This window comes from Helobdella robusta (genome assembly GCF_000326865.2).
Source record: "Helobdella robusta unplaced genomic scaffold HELROscaffold_10, whole genome shotgun sequence".
NCBI lineage: Eukaryota > Metazoa > Annelida > Clitellata > Rhynchobdellida > Glossiphoniidae > Helobdella > Helobdella robusta.
Window position 1 is genome coordinate 1,525,758 of NW_008703571.1, and position 15,512 is coordinate 1,541,269.

The following is a 15,512-nucleotide window of genomic DNA, read 5'->3' on the forward strand; positions in this document are numbered from 1 at the left end:
CTGATCCTTGATGCACTCCTACCTTAACACTAAAAGCGTCCGACATCCCCCTTCCAACCCTCACCTTTGTCTTTGCCCCTTCATACAGCTGCATCACAGCTTTAACAAGTCTCTCATTCACTCCTTTCTTCCTCAACGCCCATTCAATGACCTTCCTCGGTACTCGATCAAAAGCCTTTTCTAGATCCACAAAACACATGTACAATCTTCGTTTCTTCTTTCTATAATTCTCCTGCAACATTCTCGCCATGAACAACGCATCCACCGTTCCCCTACCAGGCATAAACCCACACTGCATTTCATTAACTGTCACCATACTTCTCAACCTCCTCTCAAGCACCCTCTCCACTACCTTCACTCCGTGCTCTAGTAATTTCACACCCCTGTATGACCCACAATCTCTCACATCTCCTTTGCCCTTATACAACGGCACCAACACACTGTGTCGCCAATCCTCAGGTATACCTTCATCATCAAACATACTGTTAGCAATTCTCATCATAACTTCAATTCCTATCACCCCACTCGCTTTAATATGTTCAGCCGCCACTGATGATGAAAATGATTATACAATAAATAAAAATGATAACGAAGATTAGGATGATAATGAGAGAAAAAAAACCAACTTCTGTGATTGGATACGCAAGAGGTCAAGGGATGATAGTGTATCAAGTATATCCTGCTTATCCATACCAGTGCATTCCGAGATACCTGTCAATCGTTATTTAAATTATCATCATGGTCATTGTCATCACCTGCTTCATCATCGCCAGCATCATCATCATCACGGACAACAACATCATCGACAACAACATCATCGACAACAACATCATCAATATAAACTACAAAAGCAACAATTTGTAACCTTTAATAGTAACAGTTTGACCTTTGAACTTATCGAGGTGTTCGACAATGGCGAACGACCAATAATATGAGTAACTCATCTGCCCCAGATCTGATAATGGTTTCTCGGGGGTACCTGTAGCACCTTCTTTTCTTGAAAGCAAGTAGCCTGTAATGACGACGACGATGATGATGACGATGAGAGTGCAATGATCATGTGGTTATTGTGATAATGATAACGATGATAAAACGAAACAAAATAGCAACAAACAACAACAAACAACAGCAACAAACAAATAACAACAACAGCAAACAACAAATAGCAACAACAAACAACAACAGCAAACAACAAACAACAACGACAAACAACGTACTGAAGTCAATGAGGAAAGTTCCGTATCCATTCCTCTGGTGTTGTGGCAGGGTCATGATGCATGATAAGTTGTACTTCTGCTGACAGTACTTCTCCTGATGATGATGGTGACGATGATGATGAGGATTATGACGTAATGATGACGTAAGGATGATAATAATAGTCAGATGATGATGACGATGATAACGGTAGCAAGTTAAGGCAGACGTATCAATGATGATAGCAATGGCAAAAGATGATTGTAACTGTGAAAATGACAACAAAAAACGACAACAACACAAGTGTGTTAAACAAACACACCATACACGCGCGCACACACACACACACACACACACACACACACACACACACACATAACACACACACACACGCACGCACAGAAAAACACACACCACTACAAAACAACAACTCGCAACTTGTTGCAGTCACCCACCTTCGAGAAGTATCCAACAAAGTGGCATCCCAGCTCGTCATTGATGGTAAGAACGTAGAAGAGGAAGGGCTCGACGTCATAGTAGAGGGTTTTGTGGTCGAGGAAAAGTTTAGCAAGTAAGCAGACATTCTGGGCGTACAGCTTTGACTGGTTGCCATCGACTTCGAAGATGGAATTGTTGCCATCCCTGTAAATCTCAGTGCCCGGGGGATGACGCAAGTGGCATCGGAGCTGAGTTTTTGTGAGGTCAGTTTGTTAGTTGTGTAAGGTTGGCAAGTTGATTGGAATTAGGCAGATTAGATTCAAATGGAAATGTTTTACTCGGTGGAGATTGTGAGGACGAAAGTGAGTGTGGTGGAAGGAAATGATGAAAAAAATGAAGTGAATTACTTGGTGTCTTCGGAGAATGCACTTTGATTCTAAGTAGGTTAGGCAGAATTCACATATGTACAGGATTGGCAACCTGAATGATTGATTGATTGAATGAATGAATGAATGAATGAATGAATGAATGAATGAATGAGTGAATAAATGAGCGCATGAATGAGTAATTTGATGAAAGCACGATAGAATGAATGATTGAAAAGCCATAGAATAAATTAAGTGAACGAATGACTTAAGGACTGTTCTATTTAAGATTGATTCATCGTTATTACTATGAAAATTAAATAATAAACACAAAAAAAATTCCAAAATCAAAAAACGAAAGTGAAACTAACTTATTAAAGCCAGAAGGATACGGTGACGAGTACCACGTTTTAACCTGGAATTCCCCAAATACAATTTCCTGTACTGAAGATTGGTGTCCTTCTTCAGCTCCATCACATCCATCATCACCACTGGGCTGTTGTTGATGATCACGTGACTCAAGTGGCGGGAATAATTTCTTAAAACAAAATACACAACTATTAAGGGGTGAATATAATAATAATAATAATAACAACAATAGCAATAATAATAATAATAAGATATTTAAAAAAAATAATAATATTATTATTTAAAAAATTAAAAACAGAAAGATAATTAATAAGATACCCGCTTGACGGTTTCCTGGCATTTTTGAAATATTTCCATTTCATCTGGCGGAATATCCCGGATATCCGAGGCAGCCTTCTTGAACTGTTCTGTAAAGTAATGATGATGTGATGATGGTGGTGATGATGATGATGGTGGAATAATGAAAAATAGATGATGATGATGATGATGATGATGAGAAGATAATAATGATGATGACGAGAGGATGATGATACTGATGAGAAGATGACAGTGATGATGATGATGAGAGAGAATGTTGGTAATGGTAAGAAAATGATGGTGAGGGTAATGATGGTGGTGATGATAGTGATAAAGGATGACAAAAACAACGATGATGATGATACCTGACTCGTACGACGACGTATTGAAACTATCATCACTTAATTTGTATCTCTTCAGACCCTTATCTTTCAAGGAATGTATCTTTCTGTTTGATTGGAATGTGTGTGCGTGTACGTGTGAGTGCGTGAGTGCGTGTGTGTGTGTGTTGTGTGTGTGTGTGTGTGTGGTACATTACATTGAATAATTCATTGACACTACTATTAATTTAAACCATCTCAATTTATGAATTCAAAGAAACATGCATCTCAAAATAAAATTAAAAAAATGGAAACAAACAATGAAATGGACACTAAACAATTTAAAATAGCACTAAACTGTTTGTTCTTGAGATATTTCTTGAAGCCAGACGACTGCTTCCTGAGAAAATTGAACCCGGTTCCTCTGCCTCCACTTGCAGCAGCCCTACCTCTACAGCTACCATCTTCAGGCCTCTTCAGAAACTTTGGGGGTCTCGCTGATCTCCTTTTATCTTGTTCACATATGCAACATGTCCATGATCCTGATGATGACGACGACGATGATGATATTGATTATGATGATGATTTGCAAACAATCCAGCCAACCAACCAACCAACTAACCTTTGACTGGCTTAAGTATCGGTGGATTGCAGCAATCCATATGGAAGCCTCTGTCACAAACATCACAAAACAACATGGAGCCCTGCATTTTGTTTGTTGCATGTTTGGTTTTATATTTGAAAATAAAAGCATCAACATCATTATCATAATCTATAAACTCACACATACAAACACACACACACACACACACACACACACATACATACATACAAACAAACATACACACATACATACACAAACACACATACAAACAAACAAACATACGGCACGATGGGCCTTAGCACAGATGGAACACTTCTTGCATTCGATGCACTGCCATCTCATCGTTCTAACCTTCTCCATCAGCTTGTCGGAGAACTTCAAACAACTTTGGTGTCCTGTTGGCGTGGTGGTAGTGATGATTGCGATGATGATGGTGATGATGATGACTAAGGTGATGATAAAAAATAAATAAAGTGCATGATGAAAATATGACAATGATAATAAATGAATGAAAGAATGACTGAAGGAATGAATGAATGAATGAATGAATGAATGAATGAATGAATGAATGAATGAATGAATGAACCAATAAACAAATGAATGACCAAACAAATGAATGAGCCAAAGAAATCAAAGAAAAAATAAGCAAACGAACAAACAAACGAATGAACAAATGAACAAACAAATGAATGAACAAATGGACAAACAAATGAATGAACAAATGGACAAACAAACAAAAGAACAAACACAACAGTCGACACAAACACCCACCACTCCTGCCACACTCCACGCAGCAAATTATTTCTTCGACAGTCTCCCCATTGTCGCTCAGTTTGTTCTCCACCAGGCAGAGGCTGCATATTGGGATTGGCGTGGCTGGTCTCTGCAACAAGGAAATAAATATATAATTATTTAGTATCTTTGAAGACGGTAATAGATAAAAATTATTATTTTACTTATTTATATATATATATATTATATATATATATATATTATACATATATAAATATATATATATATATATATCACAGTCATATTGTATTTCAATGTATTACAAAACTCTAATTTTTATGTTTTAAAAGTGAATGTCATTTAGTTGAATATGAAATTAATTTTTTCATTATATACTAGCAATAGAAGTATTCAGAAAAATAAATTAAATCTGATAAAATAGTTATTATTTTCACTTTGTTGGAAACAGCTCTGTCAACAAATGGTTCTTCGTCATCATCATCAGCATTGCTTGCCCCAGTGCAACTATATTTGCCTATTTTGAAAAGGAGGCCATTTCGGACCAACAACTCATTCGTTACCATCTTCAAGCAGCAAATTTTGACGGTATATTTAAGGACGACGGAACTCAAATTTCTACATAAATCCGTACATGCCATTTCTTCACAAATAGTTTTCAATGACAAACCTTCCTTAGTGCCATGTTGCTCAATTATACCTTGTATGGCTGCGTAGATTAGTGATTTTTTCGGTCCCTTGTGGGTTTTCGGGAGGGGCTGTACAAATTCCTGGTAAGCCACCTCGTCTCTTTTGTAGACTTTCGTGAGGACGCCATTTTTGACAGCTGCCTCGAGAATATCAACAACGAATTTCTTGTCTTGGAAAACCAGGTTGTGATGATTTTTTAGAGATTTGAAAATGCGCGTCAAGTTGGCTCGTTGCCTCTGGCCTTTGATGATTCTAATGGATTTGATTAGCTGATCCAACGTTGGCGGTTCACTGTTTTTCATTTCGATTAGTGAAAAATTAAGTGTCCGGAGCGTACAATTATTTTTTAAAAATTTAGTTGCAATGAACGACTGTTATGTGTATACTATGTGTACCTCGTTTGTTTATTACTTCAAATTCAAAACAATGCATTTTACGTGGGGTAAGTTACTACAGCAACGACGTTGTAAAATTTTACTAGCGCTTCACTAACGCAAGTTGGAAATTTTCCGACTTTGGGTTTACCTAATTTAACGCAGGAAGCGCACGCACTTATTAAAACTCGTTTTTCTAAAAAGTACTATTATAATCCAGATAATGATGTTGAAGTTAGAAATGTACTCTATGCAATATTGAAGTATGCTGTAATGATAAATTTAATTTGAACGTGGTTCCTTACGTTCAAATATACACAACAATCGCATTGATAGTAAAACTCCGGCTCGTGAAGCTATCACATAGATGTAGATAGAGCAATAAAATTACGATTTCGTCTCGAAAATTTCTGATTAACCTAGTAACCGTTCATTATTTTCTTTCCTCACATTTTGATATAAGACCTATATTTTATTATTTCGTTGGTGACTAATATTTCATTTAGAAATATAATTTCTCCGCTCTACATAGTAATTACATGACTAAAACATAAAACAGTTCGCGTCAACGATTAGTCAAAAGTATCGGAGAAATGAAATATGACCGGCTGTTACATATCATTGACTAGTACAATTCAATAGTTTGTCAAAAGAAGGAACTCATTCGAAACAAAAGACAAACGGATCAAAATGATAACGATGATGATGATAAATTTTTATTCATTATCCCAAAATAACTAAATACAATATCACAGACAGAGAGATCTAAATAGAACTAAAAAAATTTTTTCAGTTTTTCTTCATCGTGTAGGTACACATAATTATAAATCGGTCGGTCAACAAAAATTAGCCTAAAATTTTATAAAAAAATAAATAAAATAACTACTGTGACCAGAACGTTTTTAAAGTTGAAATGAATAATTAATAAACAGAAATAAATAAAAATAGCCATAAATATATAAAACAAATAATATGTATATAAATCTGTTTGTTAATGCATAGAAATATTATTATTATTAATATTATTGTTGTTGCTCTTGCATGTCAACGTCAGGAAATCATTTTCAAAGATCAGTTGGTGAGGAGCAATAAATTAATTACGATGGTCGAAAATATATCTATGGTTTGAAAAACAAAACAAGTGAAAAACAACAACGACAACACAAAACTCCATACAAAAAAAACTGCTCAATCTGAAAGCCACCCTTGTAATTTATGATGAACATTCGCCAAAAATCTTAACCAATGAAAAAAATAAACTACCACTATCTATCGATGAAGCATTCACTTGTTTTACCTTTTCAAAAGGAAATTCTAGAGAAATTCAATCAGATCAAAGCGAAAGAACATTCATCAGATATGTTGGGATCCCTATGTTCAATTTACAAACATATTATACATACGACGACTTCCGGCTTGTATAAAAACAATTAACAATTAAACACACACACGCGTACACACACACGCGTACGCACGCACACACACACACACATATATATATATGTGCGTATAAGGTGAAAAATGCACAACATGATACAAATGACACAACAATAAAGAACAATATAAAAATACAAAACACGTCATGATAGATGATGAACAAAATATTTTGCATGAGACACAATGACGATTCACACGGTGAATCAAATTTAAAGAATAAACAACGATATTTGAAATTAAAACACATGTACGAAGACAAATTATGGGACTTCACTTGGGTAGTTATTGAAAAAACCTAACAAATTAACAAGCGCTGTTTCGAACAGGTTAAAAGAAAATTATTTAAATTCAGAAAATAAAAAAGAAGAGGAATCTTCTTGAAAGAAACCAAATTTACACAGTGAAAACAAAAACAGAACAAGAGGAGAAAATAAACAGAAAAAAAACTGCAGACTAGTACAAAATGAATAAATAAAATGGAAAAAAGATCAGTCGCATTTGTGTCGAGCACCACATTTTCCAGTTTTGACGCAGGATTTATGGCAAGCAGAGAGAGGTGGATAACAGCAAAGACAAGGCATAAAAACGGAAAGTATGGCCGAGAGAAACCACTTTTTAAAATTTCTATGGTGTCCATCCGTGCATGAACAAACCTCTCCATAATCTCCATTTTCATCAGCAGCAAAGTGGTAGAGAAGAGCGCGGGCACAAGCCACACACGACACAGCTTCAACGCATTTCAAGCACTGGTCCGAACCGTACGCGCATCTTCCGGCGCAGTTTTCAGTCTCGTAATAGAACTCTCGACATTTGAGACAGCGCCGTCTCGATTGTGCCATGTGCAGTTGCTGCAGGTTGCCTGACGATGAATGTTTCGAACTCAAACTGGTCACTGAGAAGCATTCCCTCTCTATGTTCTGCTTGCTATTGCTACTGTTTGTGCTCGAATTGTTTTTCTTGTTGCTATTACTACTAGTATTTTTTCGTTTTTTCTTTTTAGTTTTTTTGTTGCTCGAATGAAGTTTTTCTGGTAACCTCAATGTGGATATGCCGTATGAATCTATACCTGTATATGAAGATGGTGAAAAACTTGAACTCGGTGACAGATGTCGCCTTGAAGTTGGGTTCGGTTGATACGGATGGTGAAGGTGGTGTGCTTCCCCCGAAGAATCGAGTGTCGGGTAGAAATATTCATGAACAGTGTGACACGTGGCTTTCGAGTTTCGTCGACTCGAAAATGCTGCAAGATCGGACTTTGAAAATTGAACGTAGCTGGAATCGGTTGTGTAGCAGTTCATGGCGGAAAACTCGGGCATAGATAGATCTTCTCGTTTGATCCAGACATTTGTTCGATCCTCACTCTTGCGGTGATGTATCCGTTTCCTATCCATCTTCATGTTCCTCCTGCAATGAATGTTCTCAACTCTCACTGGTCTAACCACATCACTGCCACCTGCGACGGCATTGCTGCTGCTGTTGTTGTTGCAAGCATCGCCCTCCTCAACTGCATCGTCATCGACACTATTCAGGATGCTGTTCCAGACAGCCCTGCTGGCGAGGATGGCATTGCACCTGTTGATGTTCTCTTCATTCCGAGACAGACGTATGTTGTGCAGTGCAGGATAGCTCAAAGGATAGTTGGAGAGGAGGATGGAGGAATGACGCATGTTGACCCGATTGGTGGCCCCGGGAGATGGAGTGCGGGCTCTGGACCCCGGTAAGGAGACGGTGTCTTTGATCAGTCGCGACTCCTTTTAAAAATTGTGTTTTCAACTTTCAATGAATGAAAGAGAATGATCTACATGAATTTTGGTTTTTATATTATGGATGAAAATTTCAATAAAAAAGGTCAGGCTTTAGAGTTAAAAATTGCTGGTAATAACACAAACAACATGCTGTCAGTTGAAAGTGAAAAAGGAATGAAAAATTTTGTGACACTCAATTTGTGCTAATTAAAGAGAATCAAACGAAAACCAACCCTTCCAACGTCATCATCATTCTGATCAGTTTCATTGCCAACTGTCAAACAAGTGAAGCAAAGAGGAGGAGGATGATGAAGTGATAACATGATATTTAATGATAGTTAGTGTAAATTTGATATTATGTAAACATTTTGATAAAATGGGACTCAAAAAAAACCACCAGACATATAAATATAAACATACAAATTCATGTGCAGCTTCACAAACGTACACGTGTAAAACTCACACACACACACACACACACACACACACACACAGACAGACAAACATACTTGTCTGACTACCAGCCAGATTACGTTTAGCATTGCATATCCACTGTTCAAACGTTGTAGCGTCGGTTGAACTATGAAACGTCAGACCAAACTTCTGCCCCTGAGTCTGCCAATGATGGAAGAGCGAGTTGCCCTTGGTGTACGAGAGGTCCTTCTTTAATATGCAATTCAGTAGACTCTGTGTTTTGACATATTAAAATGAATATATATACATATAAAATAAATGAATGAATGACAAACGAATGAATGAAGGAAGGAATAAACAAATGAAAGAATGAACAAATAAATATTGCAGTAGCTGGTTATACTGCCCAAGTTGTTGTAGTAAATTTGATGCAAATATAGTAAGCCTACTGACAAGTTTCAACATTATTACTGGCTACAAACAAGTTTCAACATTTAGTACTGACCAAATTTTTGAGAACCAACCATATAGCAGTTAAATTGTAAAAGGCATGATGAACATTGAACAGGTAGAGCAATTAAAGATATGAAACTAGCAGTTATAACTAATTTGATTTTCAATTTTGCCTCAAAGTTGTCTAGATTTGTCATTGCAGCTAACACCCATACCAGCCTTAATGCTTTACACAATCAGCATTTGAACCTGGTCACTACACAACACAAACAAAACAAAATATGACACTCCTATTACATTAGCTAACTTGCTGTCGATAACAAAACTATCAAAATATGGAACAGTGATGATGAAATTAAAACAAAACACGAAATCAACGATGGGACACCACTCACTGCGTTATCTTTGACTCTCCTTGCATTAACTCTGTATTGAACATTATCAACTTTTGTTTCGGTTGGTAGGGAGCTCAGACCGACGACACTCAACCCGCCACCATCGATGGGCACCCACCCCGCATCACTCCTCTTCATCACCTGTGCCTTCACCTCCACTGACGCATCACTTCTGCAATAATTCAGTAATTATTTGTTTGTGAGGAATTTTTTTTAAAAACTTCTATTTCAAATTGTAAACAAACCAAAGGGGCAAAGCTTAGAGTTAGGATTATAGATTATGAAATAGCAAGCAAGTGATACAGTCAAAACCAACAAAGCAAACCTTTCCTCACTGTCAGTCGATTCAACAGCAGAATCATTCTGCAGTGACTTCAAGGCATTTGTTGTTGTAGTTGTTGTTGTGGTTTTATCAGTTGTTGTTGCTGTACTGTTAATCTCTGTGCTCATTCTGTTGAATAGGTATACAATGAACATATAACAGACCACACCCATTAAAAACATCATTTGGATCAAATGTGATAGTTACATTTAAAATTAAAGAGGTTCATTTTGAGTAATCACCATGTTATCACATCATCATGTGATCTGCTGATTAAAATCAAAACAAAATTATACAATGAATTAATAATAGAATCAGCTTATCCACTAATCAATATCAAACAGTATTTCATCTAACCTTACTCACATTGATACAATGTAATGCATCATATATGATGATACAAACAATGCAATGTATATTGTATAAGTATAACACATATGATACATTGCAATGTTCAATGTTATATCATAATAATAAATAATCATACTCATACATAATCATGATACATTGCAATTGTTGTTGCTGTACTGTTATTTACTGTACAGCAACAGCAATTGCAATGTATCATGTCATGTACGAGTATGATTATTTATTATGTATTAGATAATAAGGTAAGTTTATCATATTTCTTAACTCTTAAAACAGACACACAGAAGTAAAATATTTTAATTTGAATTTTTTATCATAAATTTTGATTTTTGATAAATGAAATGAATAAAAAATAATTAGTAAATGAACAGTTTAAAATTTAATTAAATTTAATAATTTTTAAAATTTAAACAAACAAGATAGCAATCTATAAGAAAGTTTGGGGCTTTAGGGCTTTTTAGGCCTTGTGCATATTTAAAAAACAAATCAAATCCAACTTACTAACATATTTAGATAAATTAATTAATTATTTAATTTGTTTGTTCTCTTTTCTTGAAAATTTTAATGAAGATGAATGATGAATTGTTGGATTGGTCCACTTGGTCAGAAGCATATTAGCCATTTAGGAAATAGCCAGAAAAATGTAAAATTCATAACAGAACGATGAAACGTCAGCCAGAAATTACAAATGAACGATATTTCGTTAAAAATCAACTCTTAAATTTTTAAAATTAATCGCGAAAAAGTTATTTTTATGAATGGAAAACTGGCGCATGCGTTCATACGCTTACACCCACGCAGTGTTTTCTTAAATTTTACATTTTTATTGAAATTTTAATTTAATGCAGAAAATAATGTGAAAGACGAAATGCTAAAATTTTTCATTTAAAACTTGTGATTGAAAAATATGGTAAAAAATTTATAGTCTTTACTGAAAAAACCAAACATTTCATCAAGAAACGATTATAAATTCCACGAAACTTGAAAATACTAAACAAACACATATAAATGTGTTTTTAATTAAGCCTATTTTATTAATATAATTTATATAATTGAACCGTATTTTGAAAAAAAACATTTATGTAAAAAAAAGCATTAAAGTAACTTTTAGAACCTTACCAGCGCACCTATGCAGCTAAAGTCTAAACATCTATTTAAATTTACACTTGGTTAAAAATTATTCTTAATAATTTTTTTTCTGGACGTTTTTTAGATAAAAGGCGTGCGTTTTTTGATAGACACAAAGAGGTTTTTTTACGTAATTGTTATAAAATGTCAGTCAAATTTTTATATTTTTAATACTTCGTCTTTATTTTCTTTAATTTAAGGGTTTTTTCTGTGACTTACATCAAAAGTCAAAATTTCAATTTTTTATAAATAAATTAAAAATTATATTGTATTATTATATTATATATTAATTATATAATATACAATACAGAATAACACATGTTAGTGTTTTGTTTGTTTTGAATTGTAATTGTTTGTATGTGTAATGTAATCATAACATATACAATGCATAACCATAAAGTCCATAACAGTTATATTATGCAATGTAATATAATTTAATAATTTTAATGTGACATCTGTCTATTTGTTGATAATATTATTGTATTAAAATTAAATTATTAAATTCATTTATTATTTTTATATTCATTTCAATCAAATTGTTATTTTATTTATATATTGACAAATTCAAATAGAAATGTACAACTATAATAATAATAGTATAATCAATGATAATCTATAGTCTATACTATATTTTTCAAAATTTAATTTTATAAGTTTTAGAATATGATTTGTTTTGAAATCTCATACTCAATGTTATTTTCTCTCTGGTTTGATCTTTTTTATTCTTGTCATATTTATTCATTCATTCATTTATTTATTCTTACATTCATACAGATTCATTCATTCATCTAGTCATTTAATCATTTTTTTCATTTTCATTAGTTTTTAAATTCAAGCAAAGATAAAGTATAACCCATCAAAATCATTTTGTTTAATAAGTGTTATTTGGTTGATATAGCCTAGTAGACATAATTATTTTAAATATTTTAAATTTTATTACCAATAAATTATGATTAATAGCACAATTATTGGTCATTGATGAAGTTATCAGTAATTGGAAAATCCCAGTTTATAGCTGGAATTCCCCAGTCACATTGTTGATTGCCAATTATGAAAATGGGTTAATTTTGAAACTGAACTTTTGTATTTGTCAAGTGTTGAAATTAAATTTTGCAATAAAACACACAAACAAAAAAGCAGGTAGACAAACACAAAAACAAACAAACAAACAAACAAGCGGACAAGTGAACACTCAAGTGAGCTTCATTCACCTTCATTAGAATTCTCTAATATTCACATTTTACTGTGATCTAAATAATTTACTGCTTCAAAAAAGTAATACGAGACGCATAAATCTAATTTGAGTATATATACTGACATTTATAATTATACACAATATACACACACACATATAGGTTAAAGGTTAAAAGCCACACACACATACCCTTATGTACACACGGTGTATAATATAAACAATCGTTTTTACGCATATATAACTCGTATATAAACATAAATAAAGCCTATATACACTTTTATAAAGCGTATATGCTTATATATATAACTATATGAAGCATGTATACACACATAAAGCATATACACGCGTATATAAAGTGTACATTAAGTTGTACACGCGTTTGTATACGTAAACGCATACCATATGTCACAGTTATGTACGCATATTTATGCGTACGCGCGCGTCATCTTGTGACGTATGCCAGTATCAAACTCGACATTTTATCAATATGCATATATATATATATATATATATATATATATATATATATATATATATATATATATATATGAATACATATATTATACACATATATTTGTATATATTCATGTACCCTTATTGCTATACGTATGGTGCATTTAAAGTTACCTACCTTTTTCATCATTGTTGTCATTGTCCTTGTTATTATTATTATCTTTATTGCTATTATTATTATTTTAATAAATACTTAACCCATGTAGAGTATAAACTCTTCAATCTAAAAATTTTCAAAATTCGTTCCCTCGAACTTATGACGTGGTTTTACGAATTTTAAACTAGTTCAGTGGAATGATCTGATGTAAGCATATATTTACGTATCTATCTATATCTATATATATATATATATACATATATATATATATACACAGGGATACATATATATATATATATATATATATATCCCTGTATGTTTGTTTAAGTGTGTTTGTCTGTATGCTATGCTGGTATGGACATGAGGTTTTAACTTTGTATTCAATCAGTCATCAGAAAATAGGTTAGGATTTATTTTTTAAAAAATAATATGGCTAACTTATTTTATGATTTTTTTTCATATATTTCTTGTTATAGATGAATTTTACAATTAGCTTTATTGCTCTTGTTTCTGTATTTTCAATAACTGCATTAACAGTTTGTGAAAAACTTTCTAAGATCTATGTATTTTATTCGTTGTGACTAAAAAAACTAAATTTTGCTGTATATGAAACGAGATTTCATCGTTTGTTTGTTCATTCGTACTTGACAAGATTAATTGTAATTTCTGTTTAGACAAGTGTTTGTTTGTTTTTTTGTTTGTTTGTTTGTCTGTCTGTCTGTTTGTTTCACCTTTATCTCTTAGTATGTTGCAGGTTTAGCTTGAATCCACTCCTATATCTTCTACTCTCAAACGTTTTGTACGTCTCCACAAATTGAAAAAACGCCTGATATGAAGTTCCAACTGATCGTGAGACGTCCTGGTTTGGTGCTAATTAAGGTAGCAAATTACTACCACGATTTATGCCCATTGAAGAAAATCGTGACGGCAGTCGTTAAATATAAACCTTTCCATAAAAGCGTATTTCACGTTGATTTTTACGGTTTCAGACGAATGAACGAACGAATGAATGAATGATTAATGAATGAATGAATGAACGAACGAATGAATGAATGAGAGAATGTTAGTTCCTGTGATGACAGTTTGATTAGATGGAGAAGAGAATAGAGAATAGGAGAAGAGATGGAGAGTGCATAGAATTGAGTAAATTCTCATTCCCAGTGGATATTCTTATTAATGGATGGAGTGGGCGTAACGAATGCACGTCCATAAGTTCGTTCATTCCTATGAAAATGATTCCATCTACACGGTGTATTCATTTACGAGCACAAAAATTACATCTGGCTTTTATTTTGTAGGCAGTCAAAAATAAAAACACCGTACGCCAGTGTATTCAAAAGAAAAAAATAACTAGGACAATTAGGTGAATTTTTAATACCCTTATTTTTGCCGTTGTTGCTGGCGCAAGCAGTTCTCGAGCAATCAATACACATCACGCATAGTACAGCTCTGCATTCTTCTCTTTTGTTTTTTCTATTATTCTACTACTGCTTGCATGCTGTTGTTGTTTGTTGTTGATGATGTCTTTTCTGCTGCTTGTTGTTTTGTTGCTAGTGCGCTATTTGTGTAAATTTCCAGTGTTTTTAGCATTTGAGGCTGAATGAATGCATATGTGTTTATATGTAGTGCATGTGTCTTACAAATCTGAATATAGGATAGGATTATATATATATATATATATATAGGATTGTATATATATATATATATATATATGGGATAGGATTGTATGTTTGTGTGATGTTTGTGCTTACACAAACGCACGCACACACGTACACACACGCACAAACACACGCATATATATATATATATATATATATATATATATATATATATATATATATATATATGTATATATATATATTCAAAAATTCAACACTACTTTCAACATTGTTCAACTTTTTTATATTTCTTTTTAATTTATTAATTTCAGAGAAATTAGACATTTTATTGTTTTTTTTTTTAGAAAATATTTTATTAAATGAATTTGCAAATAGCTATTTCGAGTTATAAATAACTCATCTTCAGTGCATTATATATAAGGTA

At 33.3% G+C, this 15,512-nt stretch overlaps 2 protein-coding genes across 2 annotated transcripts; both read right to left on the reverse strand.

The window, feature by feature from the left end:
* Positions 1–3,600: 3,600 nt before the first annotated feature.
* Positions 3,601–3,983, reverse strand: HELRODRAFT_71521 (hypothetical protein; the record flags this gene model as incomplete). Its single annotated transcript, XM_009011854.1, has 2 exons — positions 3,601–3,687; positions 3,870–3,983. Coding segments are annotated over 2 exons (201 nt in total), but the record flags the coding sequence as incomplete, so codon positions are not given.
* Positions 3,984–7,326: 3,343 nt separating this feature from the next.
* HELRODRAFT_71732 (hypothetical protein) lies at positions 7,327–10,004 on the reverse strand (the record flags this gene model as incomplete). The annotated part of the gene is made up of 4 exons (XM_009011855.1): positions 7,327–7,801; positions 8,093–8,359; positions 9,089–9,270; positions 9,846–10,004. Coding segments are annotated over 4 exons (1,083 nt in total), but the record flags the coding sequence as incomplete, so codon positions are not given.
* Between the last annotated feature and the right edge of the window lie 5,508 nt (positions 10,005–15,512).